Consider the following 12884-nt stretch of genomic DNA (forward strand, 5'->3'; position numbering starts at 1 on the left):
ATGACTCATGGACTTCAACTCCCAGAATTCCTGAGTCAGCATAGCTGAATTCTGGGAATTGAAGTCCATGAGTCATAAAAGAGCCAAGGTTGACTACCCCTGATATAGGGTCTCCTGCTTGAGCAGGGGGCTGGACTAGAAGATCTCCAAGGTCCCTTCCATTATATTTATTTGTTCCTTCGCTATCTCAGCAATTTCCTATGGAAACCACCATGACGTGGCTTGATTGCTTCCGGCTCATTAGCACAGGGAGGCTTCTGATTGTCGCCTTCAGAAGCTGTGAATGTTCCAACACTGGAGGTTTTTAAGGAGAGACCGGACAACCATTTGTCTGGAATAGTATAGGGTTGGACTAGAAGACCTCCAAGGTCCCTTCCAGCTCTATTCTATTCTACACACACAGCCCACACACTCCCAACCGGTTTGCATGTCCTAGACAACCAGAAAAATGCACGCCTGGCCTTTCCTTGGGGTAGAAATCCTACGGGAGCCTTAAGGAGAGATGGTCTTCCATACTTCCAGTCCTGGGGAGTTTTGCAAAACAGGATTTGGATAAAAGGTGGTATCTGTGTGCATGCCGATCTACAAGACAGATTTTGGCTAAAATGTGCCTGCATCTCTCTTTCTCTCTCTGTTGTGTGTGTGTGTGTGTGTGTGTGTACATGCCTCAGTGAGGGTGTGGGGGAGAGAGCAAGCCTGCCTGCCTGCCTGCCTTGTTCTGGAGCGCACGGCTTGTTAATTTTCTGCTCTGCAAAGTGCTGCTATAAATCGTGAGAGGCTGGGCCAGCCAGCAGGAATTGGTTAGAATTATAGCTGTCATGTTCTAATACCTTAATGCACGGCCATTGCTCATAATGACAGGGGACAGGACCGCTTGCAAACCCCGTGCCTGACATGCTGCGCAAGTCCCCCCCCCTCGGCCATTTCTCCCTCCCCCACTCTGAAATGCTTAATAGGCCCCTCGGCTGCCCCTTTGTTCTTCCTTCTCCACCAGCCGCATATTGGCAGGAGCTGATTTCAAAGAGTGACGATACCTGTAATACCATCAAACATCCACATCTGCCTATCCCAGGTCCTGGGTAAGGACTTGATAGGTAGACAAAATGCCAAATCCAGTCTGAACATCTGGCTGACTGTGCGATGATCCATAATAATAATAATAAAAAAACTGGAGAAGATAACAAAATACAAAGACCTACAAATAGAAATAGAAAGACTGTGGCAAAAGCAAGCAAGGGTAGTACCAATAGTCATAGGCTCCTTGGGTGCAATCCCAAAACAACTGGAGCACCACTTGAACACCATTGGCATTGACAAATTTCGCTATTAGTCAATTGCAAAAGGCGGCCTTACTAGGAACTGCTTCCATCCTGCGACGATATCTGTAATACCATCAAACATCCACATCTGCCTATCCCAGGTCCTGGGTAAGGACTCGATAGGTAGACAAAATGCCAAATCCAGTCTGAACATCTGGCTGACTGTGCGATGATCGATAATAATAATAATAAAGTTGGAAGGGACCTTGGAGGTCATCTAGTCCAACCCCCTGCTCAGGCAGGAAACCCTACACCATTTTGGACAAATGGCTGTCCAGTCTCTTCTTAAAAACTTCCAGTGTTGGAGCATTCACCGCTTCTGGAGGCAGGTTGTTCCACTGGTTAATTGTTCTAACTGTCAGGAAGTTTCTCCTTAGTTCTAGGTTGCTTCTCTCCTTGATTAGTTTCCACCTATTGCTTCTTGTCCTGCCTTCAGGCGCTTTGGAGAACAGCTTGACTCCCTCTTCTTTGGGGCAGCCCCTGAGATATTGGAACACGGCTATCCTGTCCCCCCTCATCCTTCTCTTTGTTAAACTGGACATACCCAATTCCAGCAACCGTTCCTTGTATGTTTTAGCCTCCAGTCCCCTAATCATCTTTGTTGCTCTTCTCTGCACTCTGTCTAGAGTCTCAACATCTTTTTTATATCGTGACCACAAAAACTGGATGCAATATTCCAAGTGTGGCCTTACCAAAACTTGAAATATGTTGCTGAGGTTAAGAAGTTCTGCTCTAGACCCCACATTTGAATGGCAGGGCTTCAGCCTCATGGTGTTCTTCCCAGCCTAGACCGTGAATTGAAGGCAGCAGTACATACCCCAGATGTCCTGGGAGACTCCATGCTGGTTTCTAACCAGGAGCCCCGAAGCCTCTACATCAGTGTTTCTCAACCTTGACCATTTTAAGGCATGTGGACTTCAACTCCCAGAATTCCACAGCCAGCAATGCTGGCTGTGGAATTCTGGGAGTTGAAGTCCACATGCCTTAAAATGGTCAAGGTTGAGAAACACTGCTCTACATCCACCTGTTCAGAGAAGAGAGAAGGCTGCTGTCTGGTCTCCAAATGCCCAGAATGGTCCCCTAAAACCTCCAACTACCCAATCCCCTGCATTTATCAGCGAGGTGATCAATTTGAAGGCTAATTGGGTATTAATTGCCCAAAAAAAGACAGCGGCTTTGATAGCCCATGCAAATTTATCTCCCACCTGCTCGCTGCCTCTTGTTAAAATCCAATTAAATCCCAGCCATTTGTACAGTCTGGTGTCTTAGCGAAAGTTAGGCATCTTCTCTTTTGAGTTGCTTTATTGCATTTTGCCCCGTCTGCCTTTTCAACGGGCTTCCATCAGCTGCTGTCTCGTAAAATTGGGGAAGTGATTACAAAGTGATCTATGATCGATTTGGAGGAAACTTTTGCCAAGGAGACAGCTGATAGTGTCTTCTGCCGATTTGGACAAGGTGACAAGTCCCTGGAAGTGGACAAGGCCAGAAGGCAAGACTTCCGATACAGGTGGTTCTTGATTTACGACCAAAATTGAGCCCCTGATATCTGTTGCTGGGCCTGACAGTTAAGCAAGTTTTGTTCCGTTTTACGACCTTTCTCACCATGGTCGCTAAGCGAATCGCTGCAGTGGTTAAGTTAGTAACGTGGTGGCTAAGGGCACCTGGCTTCCCCATTGACTTTGCTTGTCAGAAGGTCATCCAAGAGGATCCCATGAACTCGGGACACTGCGACCGTCATAAATATGAACCAGTTGCCGAGCCTCCGGATTTTGATCCCGTGACACGGAGATGCTGCGACGAGGGTCGTTAAGTGTGAAAAAAGCAATCATAGTGGAAAACTTTTCAGTGCCGTTTTAATCTCAGACGGTCGCTAAATGAATGGTTGTAAGTCAAGGACTACCCACAAAGTTTCTCTAAGGCTAGAATGAGGCATAAATAGAGAATCTTGGAAAGTGCAGAAATAGCTGCCCGTCCTTTTATGAATGAAGGCGGGATCTCTTTGAAGGCTGTGAAATGTTTCTTCTTAGGGTTCTCGCCTCCTGGGCTGAGTTGCTTATTTATTAGGTGGTTTATCCCAACTTTATTACTTTATGAGTAACTCCTAGAGGAGAACACAGCTAGCACTTCTTCCTCCTCCTCCTATTTTCCCCACAACAGCCCTGTAAGCTGGGTTCAGCTGGGGGAGAAGGACTGCCCAAAGTCACCCAGCTGGCTTTCATGCCTAAGGCAGGACTAGAACTCACCATCTCCTGGTGATTGTCCCAAAGTCACCCAGCTGTCTTTCATGCCTAAGATGGGACATGAACTCACTGTCTGCTGATGATTGGCACAAAGTCGCCCAGCCATCTTTCATGCCTAAGGCAGGACTAGAACTCACCATCGCCTGGTGATTGGCGCAAAGTCACCCAAATAACTTTTTATGCCTAAGGCAGAACTAGAACTCACCATCTCCTGGTGATTGGTGCAAAGTCACCCAGTTGTCTTTCATGCCTAAGGCAGGTCTAGAACTCACCACCTCCTGGTGATTGGTGCAAAGTCACCCAGTCATCTTTCATGCCTAAGGCAGGACTAGAACTCACCATCGCCTGGTGATTGGCACAAAGTCACCCAACTAACTTTCATGCCTAAGGCAGGACTAGAACTCACCGTCTCCTGGTGATTGGCGCAAAGTCACCCAGCCACCAGCACAGGCAAAGCCTCACTCCAGATTTACATGCAGACATTCAAAGGGGCCCAGCTCGCCTTCAACAACAGCCCATTTAGTGACCTCCAGAGTTACAGCGGCGCTGAAAAAAGTGAGTTATGACCGTTTTCACATTCACAACCGTTGCAGCACCCTCACGGTCACCTGATCAGAATTCAGACGTTTGGCAACTGACTCCTATTTATGACGGCTGCAGCGTCCCGTACTGCAGTGATTCCCTTAAAAACGGTGGCAAGAAAGATCATCAAATGGGGCAAAATCACTTAGCAAAAGTCTCACTTAAGCAACATGATTTGGGGGCTCAATTGTGGTCATACGTTGAGGACTACCGTCCTACTGTCCTATAGCAGAGTTTATAATAATCTCTTTTCCAAGCGATGGCCCTGGTTTTTGGAAACCCAGGGAGTCCCCTTTCAAAGACACTGTAATCCAGGGGTCTTCAAACTTGGTCCTTTGATGACTTGTGGATTTCAACTCCCAGCGTGCCTGGCTGAGGAATTCTGGGAGTTGAAGTCCACAAGTCATCAAAGGACCAAGTTTGAAGACCCCCAGCTGTAATCACTTCAAGATTAAGGGACATTATGATAGTTAGGAGTTGCCTACATGACTTCATCACGCAATGTTCTTCTCCCAATGTTCTTCTCTCTCTAGGCTTCTTCTCCAGCGGGACTACAGCTTTTTGAAGGACATCAACATCTGGGCCCCCTTTGTCATCATCGGGGTCTACCTTTCGACCCTCTCAGCCGCCATGAGCAACCTCATTGGCGCCTCCCGGATCCTGTACGCTTTGGCCAAAGATGACCTCTTTGGTGAGTAACAGAGAAGAGCGTCGCAATGTGGCAGAGCAGAGGTCACCAAACCTGGCCACTTTTAAGACTGGTGGACTTCAACTCCCAGAATTCCTCAGCCATCATGTCCACAAGTCCTTAAAGTTGCCGGGTTTGGAGGCTGGCTGGGGAATTCTGGGCGTTGAAGTCCACACCTGAGAAGTGTGGAAAACGGTCACTTTTTTTTTCAGCGCCTTTGTAACTTTGAACAGTCACTAAATGAACGGTTGTAAGTCGAGGACTATCTGAATTATGTTCTTTCTCTACGTCTGTACTTTCTATACCTCTTTACTGCTGCTTATCCGTGTCTTCCACACCGTGCAGTAAATAAATAAATACATTCGTGAGGCGGGAAAAATGCTAATTGTGGTACTTTCACAACAGACCCACAATACATGAGCCCAGTGAGTGCCACCAACAGCTCCCGGCCCAGGTAGTGATTGATCGGTGACGTGCGAGATGGGATTTCTGACTAAAAGAATAACGTGAAGTTTGGATGAGAGACTATTCACGCAGGCAGCCAGGCTCGTCTTGAAAAAGCTAGGCCTGGCCAGGCCAGTTGATGGATGGGGCACCACTCAGAAAGCCAAGTTTATGAGCTGCTGGGAAGCTGAACGCATCATTGGAGAAGAAGTCAGGGGCCTCCAATTCCTGCAGTATGAAAGCTCTGCTGCTGAGCTCAACCCCGAGGAAGTTTTATTTTTATTTTATGAGTGGAAAGAAAAATTGGAACATTAGTTGGGGAAAACCATTTCTACCCTTCTCAGTAGTGGATGAAAGTGATCTCCTTCATAAGCCTGCCATATATAATTTTTTTGAAAAAAAAAAAGAGAAAGAGAGAGAAACACATACATCTCTTTGAACATTTTCCCCAGCACAAATCTCTCCTTGCTTTGTTTCATAGCAATATTATCACCCGATGCAGTTAGAGAATTTCTTTACTCATTATTTTAGGATGCCTGGATTGACCCTGATAAAGTATTGACCTGGTGAGGATTTGGGACTTTTCTCTTGCTTTATGGAAATGTGTTCTCTTACCAGGAACATATATTTTTCTAGCAAATGGCCAGGAAGGTGAGCGGGCTATGCCCGACAATGGGACTGAAAAAGCCCAGAATCTGCAGATGGCATGGCTACCCAAAGAGAGGGTAGAATTAACAGTTTAAATAAATACCCGTTACCCCTTCAGAATTGACAAATTCCGTAGATGTTTATGAGCATATAAATGCACTGTACTAAAGCACACAATGTCTCTTCGGTTTCCTATAAACAATACAAGCAAAGAGTTATAAAGCCACAGAACTGTCAGGTAGAAGGAGCCAAAAAAGGCTTTCATCAATCAAAATCCTTATACTGGGCACCCAGGAATTGGGAGGATGGGCTTAGTGGATAAGGAAAATGGTTCCACATTTGGGGGGGGGGGAGAAGTCTCTACTTAAAAGGCCCATTCCTGTCTCCTCTTATTGCCTGGATAATATCTTCTGATAGCCATGATTTATAGTCGGGGCAAAAAGCCAAAGCCAAAGTGGCACTGATGATGTTATCTTAATAATAATAATAATGATAAAGTTGGAAGGGACCTTGGAGGTCATCTAGTCTAACCCCCAGCTCAGGCAAGAAACCCTATACCATTTCAGACAAATGGCTGACCAGTTTCTTCTTAAAAACTTCCAGTGTTGGCGCATTCACCACTTCTGGAGGCAGGTGGTTCCACTGGTTAATTGTTCTAACTGTCAGGAAGTTTCTCCTTAGTTCTAGGTTGCTTCTCTCTTTGGTTAGTTTCCATCCGTTGCTTCTCATCCTGCCTTCAGGCGCCTTGGAGAATAGCTTGACTCCCTCTTTGGGGCAGCCCCTGAGATATTGGCAGACTGCTATCATGTCCCCCCTCGTCCTTCTCTTCGTTAAACTAGACATACCCAATTCCAGCAACCATTCCTTGTTCTTGTTTGGTAATGAAACGTCTGCAAGAAAACCGCCATGCTCAGAGAGCACCCCACAAAAGCCAAATTAAATGATGTGTGCATTTTCTTATTACATCGATTAGAAACCGTTCAACATCGCTGGATGTTTTTAAAAAGAGACTGGACAATCACCTGTCTGAGATGGTATAGGTCAGGGGTAGGCAACCTTGGCTCTTTTATGACTGGTGGACTTCAACTCCCAGAATTCCTGAGCCAGCCATGCTGAGGGGAAAGGGAGAGGTTTCCAAGCTGAGCCAGGCTGGCTCAGGAATTCTGGGAGTTGAAGTCCATGAATCATGAAAGGGCCATAGTTCCCCCATGCTGGCTCATGAATTCTGGGAGTTGAAGTCCACGAGTCATAAAAGAGCCAAGGTTGCCTACCCCTGGTATAGGTCCTCCTGCTTGAGCAGGGGGCTGGAATAGAAGACCTCCAAGGTCCCTTCCAGCTGTTCTGTTCTATTCTATTTCTTATTCTATTCTATTCCATTCCATTCCAATCCTTTTCTCTATTCTATTCTATTCTATTCTATTCTATTCTATTCTATTCTATTCTATTCTATTCTATTCTATTCTATTCCGTTCCATTCCATTCCATTCCATTCCATTCCATTCCTTTTCTCTATTCCATTCCATTCCATTCCTTTCCTTTTGTATATCCTACTCTACTCTACTCTACTCTACTCTACTCTATTCCTTTTCTATGTTCTATTCTATTCTATTCTATTCCATTCCATTCCATTCCAATCCTTTTCTCTATTCTATTCTATTCTATTCTATTCTATTCTATTCTATTCCATTCCATTCCATTCCATTCCATTCCTTTTCTCTATTCCATTCCATTCCATTCCTTTCCTTTTGTATATCCTACTCTACTCTACTCTACTCTATTCCTTTTCTATGTTCTATTCTATTCTATTCTATTCTATTCTATTCTATTCTATTCTATTCTATTCTATTCCATTCCATTCCATTCCATTCCATTCCTTTATTCCATTCCATTCCTTTCCTTTTGTATATCCTACTCTACTCTACTCTATTCCTTTTCTATGTTCTATTCTATTCTATTCTATTCTATTCTATTCTATTCTATTCTATTCCATTCTATTCCATTCCACTCCACTCCATTCCATTCCATTCCATTCCTTTTCTATATCCTACTCTACTCTACTCTATTCCTGTTCTGTTCTGTTCTATTCTATTCCTTTTCTTATATTCTGTTCTGTTCTATTCTATTCTCCCAACCCCTTGTGGATTATGCCTTCCATAGAGGACCTCTATACAGCGAATCTTTGACTTAATCACAGTTCAATTGCACCGAAAAAAGTGACTTACAACCATTCTTCACATTTATGACCATTGCAGCGATCAAAATTCAGGCACTTGGCAACTGACTCACATTTACGACGGTTGCAGCCTCCCAGGGGGGGCTCACGTGATCCCATTTTTGCGACCTTCTGACAAGCCAAGTTCACAGGGAAGCCCGATCCACTTAACTACCGTGTTTCTGACTTAACTACTCCGGCGATTCATTTAACAACGGCGGCAAGAAATTTTGTAAAACGGGGCAAAAGCTCACGAAGCCAACGCCTCGCTTAGAAATTTTGGCCTCGAAGAGAGGCTGAGAAGAGCCCTGCAGATCCTTCACATGCTGACCCAAGCTATTTCAACTCTTTCCCTCGGGAGGGCGCTGTAGAGCGTTGTGTGCCAAGACAACTAAGCACAGGGACACTTCCCTCCCTTGTGCCATAACTCTGCTGAAAACCTAATTTTTGCAGCTGACAAAATACAGGGTTTTTTTTTTCTCCCTAATGCGTATGTCTGTTAACCCACCAATGTGGCTGCAGTATTATTATCTATCCCCTTTATTATTTTTTTTACTTCCCCGTTTTATTGGCTGCACAGTTTAGCATTATAATTATCATATTCTGTTGTTTTGCTAGTACACAACGTTGCTTCTGACCCAGGGACTCATTCCTGGCCTGTCTAACCACACTCGGCCAACTAAATAAAATAAAGTAATAAAGTAAAAAAAAGTCTTGGCGGATTTTGCGACCATCCTTGGCAGAGAAGGAAGGACTGCTCTTATGAGGAAAACCAGATTTTAATCTCCAAGTTCCATTTTTCACGGGGCCTAAGAAGAGGAGGGTTGAAGCAAAGGAGAAGCTGCGAAGCGGTGAAAATTTTTCTTTCGTCTGAGGAAATAGGCTTGAAAATGGCAAACTGCGAAATGTGCAAGGGAGCGTAAAGTGTAAAATATTGAGGCGAAAATACCTAATGGCACAAATGAGCTGATAGGTATTGAATGACAGGTAACTAAGCGAGTCTCGCTCAGGGCAAACAGTGATCCAGCGCGTAGGCGTTGTGAGGAAAAAGAAGAAAAACCAATATCTCATTCTGAGATCATTAGAAAAGAATTGTTACAGGTCGTCCTCGGACTTACGACGGTGTTTCTTAAGCTTAGCAACTTGAAGATGTCTGTGTCGACGCTGCTAACATCAGATGTTTTTGCTTTGACAACAGTTGGAGATGCCACCATTTTCTTCTTATGCTTTTACTCTTAGAGTTAGAGTTAGATGATGCTGGAGGGGGAAGAATGTGCATGGGAGTTTAGCTAGACATAACAATACTGGACCTAGGGTGAGAATCAAGGTTATTGAAATAAGAGTTGATAAGAATTGGCAGGCTGGAGAACTGGAGGGAGAGCCTGCATTTCAAACTAATTGGAGAATGTGATTTATGACTGTTAATTGGAGGAGGGAATTGTGCTTTGATACTATGTGCTCAGGGAAGGGGAATCCAGTTTTTGGCTTTGCCTGTGTACATGCAGATGCTATGCTTCTCAAAGATTCTTTAAGGTAAACAATGCCTCAAAGTTCGTTGAAGAGTTTCATTGGAACCATGACAGTCTGGAGTTCAATTCCCAGAATTCAACAGACCTCATAGCTAACGTTGAAGTCCTGTCATCCTGAGAGGCTACGTTCAGAAGCACTGGAATAAATGATAGAATTTAGAATTCTAGAACAGAATTAAGAAAATACTTTATAAGGTAGTCCTCGACTTACGACCACAACTGAACTCAAAATTTCTGTTGCTAAGCGAGACAGTTGTGAAATGAATTTGGCCGCATTTTATGACTTTTTGCCACAATTGTTAAGTGAATCACTACAGTTGTTAAGTGAGTAACACAATTGTTAAGTGAATCTGGCTTTGCTTGTCCGAAGGTTGCAAAAGATGATCACATGACCCCGGAACACTACAACCATCATAAATGTGAGTCAGTTGCCAAGTGTCTGAATTTTGTTCATGACCATGGGAATGCTTCAAGGGTCGTAACTGTGAAAAATGGTCATAAGTCACTTTTCAGTGCTGTCATAACTTTGAACGGTCACTAAATGAACTGTGGTAAATCGAGGACGACCTGAACTTACGACCACATTTCTGTTGCTAGGCGAGACAGTTGTTACGTGAATTTTGCCCCATCCTTTCTTACCACAGTGGTTAAGTCAGGGGTCTTCAAACTTGGCCCTTTCATGACTTGTGGACTTCAACTCCCAGAATTCCTCAACCAGTCTCCATTTTGTTCGTTAGATTTAAGACAGGGTCATGCCTGGCTGAGGAATTCTGGGAGTTGGTCCACAAGTCATAAAAGGGCCAAGTTTAAAGACCCCTGTCTTAAATCTAACAAACAAAATGGAGGCTGGCTGAGGAATTCTGGGAGTTGAAGTCCACAAGTCATGAAAGGGCCAAGTTTGAAGACCCCTGGGTTAAGTGAATCACTGCAGTTGTTAAATGAATCAGGCTTTCTTGTTGACCTTGCTTGTCGGAATGTCGCAAAAGGGGATCACATGACCCCAAGACACTGCAACCGTCATAAACGTGAGTCAGTCGCCCAGCATCTGAATTTTGATCACGTCACCATGGAGGATACTGCAGCGGTCATGTGAAAAACAGTCATATCCCTTTTTAGTGCCCTGTGAAAAACTGGTCCTAAACCCCTTTTTTCGGTGCCGTCGTAACTTCAAACGGTCACTAAACGAACTGTTGTAAGTTGAGGACTACCCGTATACTGGATTTGTTTGCAGTTTTTTAGCCCCTCCAACGAAAATTAGAACGGTATGATAGAAGTATAGAAAGTTCTGTATGGTGCCGAGAACAATAAAGGAGGCAAAGAGTTTTTTCCTTCTTATATTACAACTCCCGCTTCACCTCATGAAACTAAATGGGCACTGAATGAGGACGTACAAAAGGAAAGGCAATTTTACCCAGCATGCAACTGGCTTGTGGAGTTTCCTACTCGAAGTTGGCCACAGATTTTGAGGCTCCCCCCCCAAAAAAAGGGAACTGGACCTATTGACGGAGAATAAAGTAAGGCTCTCAGTTCTTTGTTAGTTATTATGGTAGATAATTATGAATCCATCAGGTTTTTGGAAAACGTTTTTCTTCTCTCTTTTTTTTTTTCTTTCCTTGGCAGAAAGGAATATTTTGTTCTTGACATCTCTCTCCGTTTTTTTTAAATGCAATCATACTTTTCAAAATTGAGGCTGGTAATATCTGAATTGGGGAGAAGGAGTTAAAACGTTCCCTCTTTTAACATCGCTTGTGAGTTGGAAACTTTAATGCAGTGGGTTCTCAACCTTTTTAATGCCACGACCCCAACCGGTCATAAGTCGAGGGCTACCCAACCGGTCGTAAGTTGAAGACTTACCCAACCGGTCGTAAGTCGAGGACTTTCCCTGCCCGGGAGCGCCGTGCATGCATGGTGCCGCCCCCTGCGCCGGCCGAGGCGTAGCTGGCAAGCGGCAGCGACGGCGCAGGGCGACCACTGGCTGGGCCACCAGCTGGCCCAGCCCAAGGGAGGTAAGGCACCCGCTGGGCCCCACGCACACCAGCAACCTTCCCTGCGCCCGCTGGCCTCCCACCTCCCACCTCTGGCCCTCTTTTACTTACATTTTTAGTAGTTGCTCAGCAGGAGGGGTGGAAACTTCCAGACAGCTCGCCTTCGCAGCAGACAACTTGCAGCACCGTTTGCAGACTGGGGCTTTTGGGGGGCTCAGCAGGGCAGAGACAGCCTGGACAATTCCTATTGGCTTTTGAAAGCCAATAGAATTAGACTCTATTTAAGAGAGTCTATTCTATTGGCTTTCAAAAGCCAATAGAATAAAAGGAGTAGCACAGCTAAGGAAAAGGGGGAAAAAAATGGCGGACTGCGTCGTTTGGCGACCCCCGTGAAATGGTCGTTCGACCCCAAATGGGGTCCCGACCCACGCTGCTTTAGTGTTTCTCAACCTCGACAGCTTTTAAGGTAGGTGGACTTCAACTCCCAGAATGCTGGCTGGGGAATTCTGGGAGTTGAAGTCCACCTACCTTCAAAGCTGTGAGGTTGAGAAACGCTGATCTGAGGAATAGATTGGATTAAAAATGCTTTCTGCTATAAAGTTCTGGGTCTGAGCTGCCCCCAGTGATCTATGCCAGTGTTTCCCAAACTTGACAATTTTAAGGCATGTGGACTTCAACTCCCAGAATTCCACAGCCAGCGTTGCTGGCTGTGGAATTTTGGGAGTTGAAGTCCTCATGCCTTAAAATTGTCAAGTTTGGGAAACACTGATCTATGCCTAAACAGAATTGATCTTAATGGATCGTTTTATTTTCTCTCTTCCTGTCCCCCTTGTGATAAAGGCAAAGTTTTGGGTCCAGCCAAACAGACGTCGGTTGGTGGGAACCCCTGGGTCGCTGTCATCTTCTCCTGGATCCTTGTACAGGTGAGTTCAGTGCTTCCACCTTTTCCTGTCCGGCTGTGTATTCGCACAACATGCATCGCCAGAGAAAGTCTCATCCTGTGCAGTGGCACAAACCCTGATTTTGCTTTCTTGGGGCTTAACCCGTTTCACATGAGCGCAGGTGACTAGATTGGTTTACGATTTTAGGGAACACAGGTAGGATTCCCACCTTATCTTTCCGATTCTCATCATTTCCGTCGCTAAGCGAGACATGTTCAGTGAGTTGTGCCCCGTTTTATGACTTATCTTGCCACCGCCGATAAGTGAATCGCTGCAGTTGCTAACTTCGTCTCACA

General features: G+C 45.0%; 1 protein-coding gene across 1 annotated transcript in view; it reads left to right on the forward strand.

Annotated features, from left to right (window-relative positions):
• The window catches only part of LOC120300864 (solute carrier family 12 member 9-like), a 114505-nt gene that overhangs the window by 39761 nt on the left and 61860 nt on the right, over positions 1-12884 (forward strand). The window contains exons 7-8 of the mRNA XM_039327391.1: positions 4675-4832; positions 12488-12570. Coding sequence (XP_039183325.1) covers positions 4675-4832; positions 12488-12570 — 241 coding nt within the window. The remainder of the gene's footprint in view (positions 1-4674; positions 4833-12487; positions 12571-12884) is intronic.

Source organism: Crotalus tigris, unplaced genomic scaffold (assembly GCF_016545835.1).
Source record: "Crotalus tigris isolate CLP2741 ecotype Arizona unplaced genomic scaffold, ASM1654583v1 scf7180000024361.1375286210:1436186, whole genome shotgun sequence".
NCBI lineage: Eukaryota > Metazoa > Chordata > Lepidosauria > Squamata > Viperidae > Crotalus > Crotalus tigris.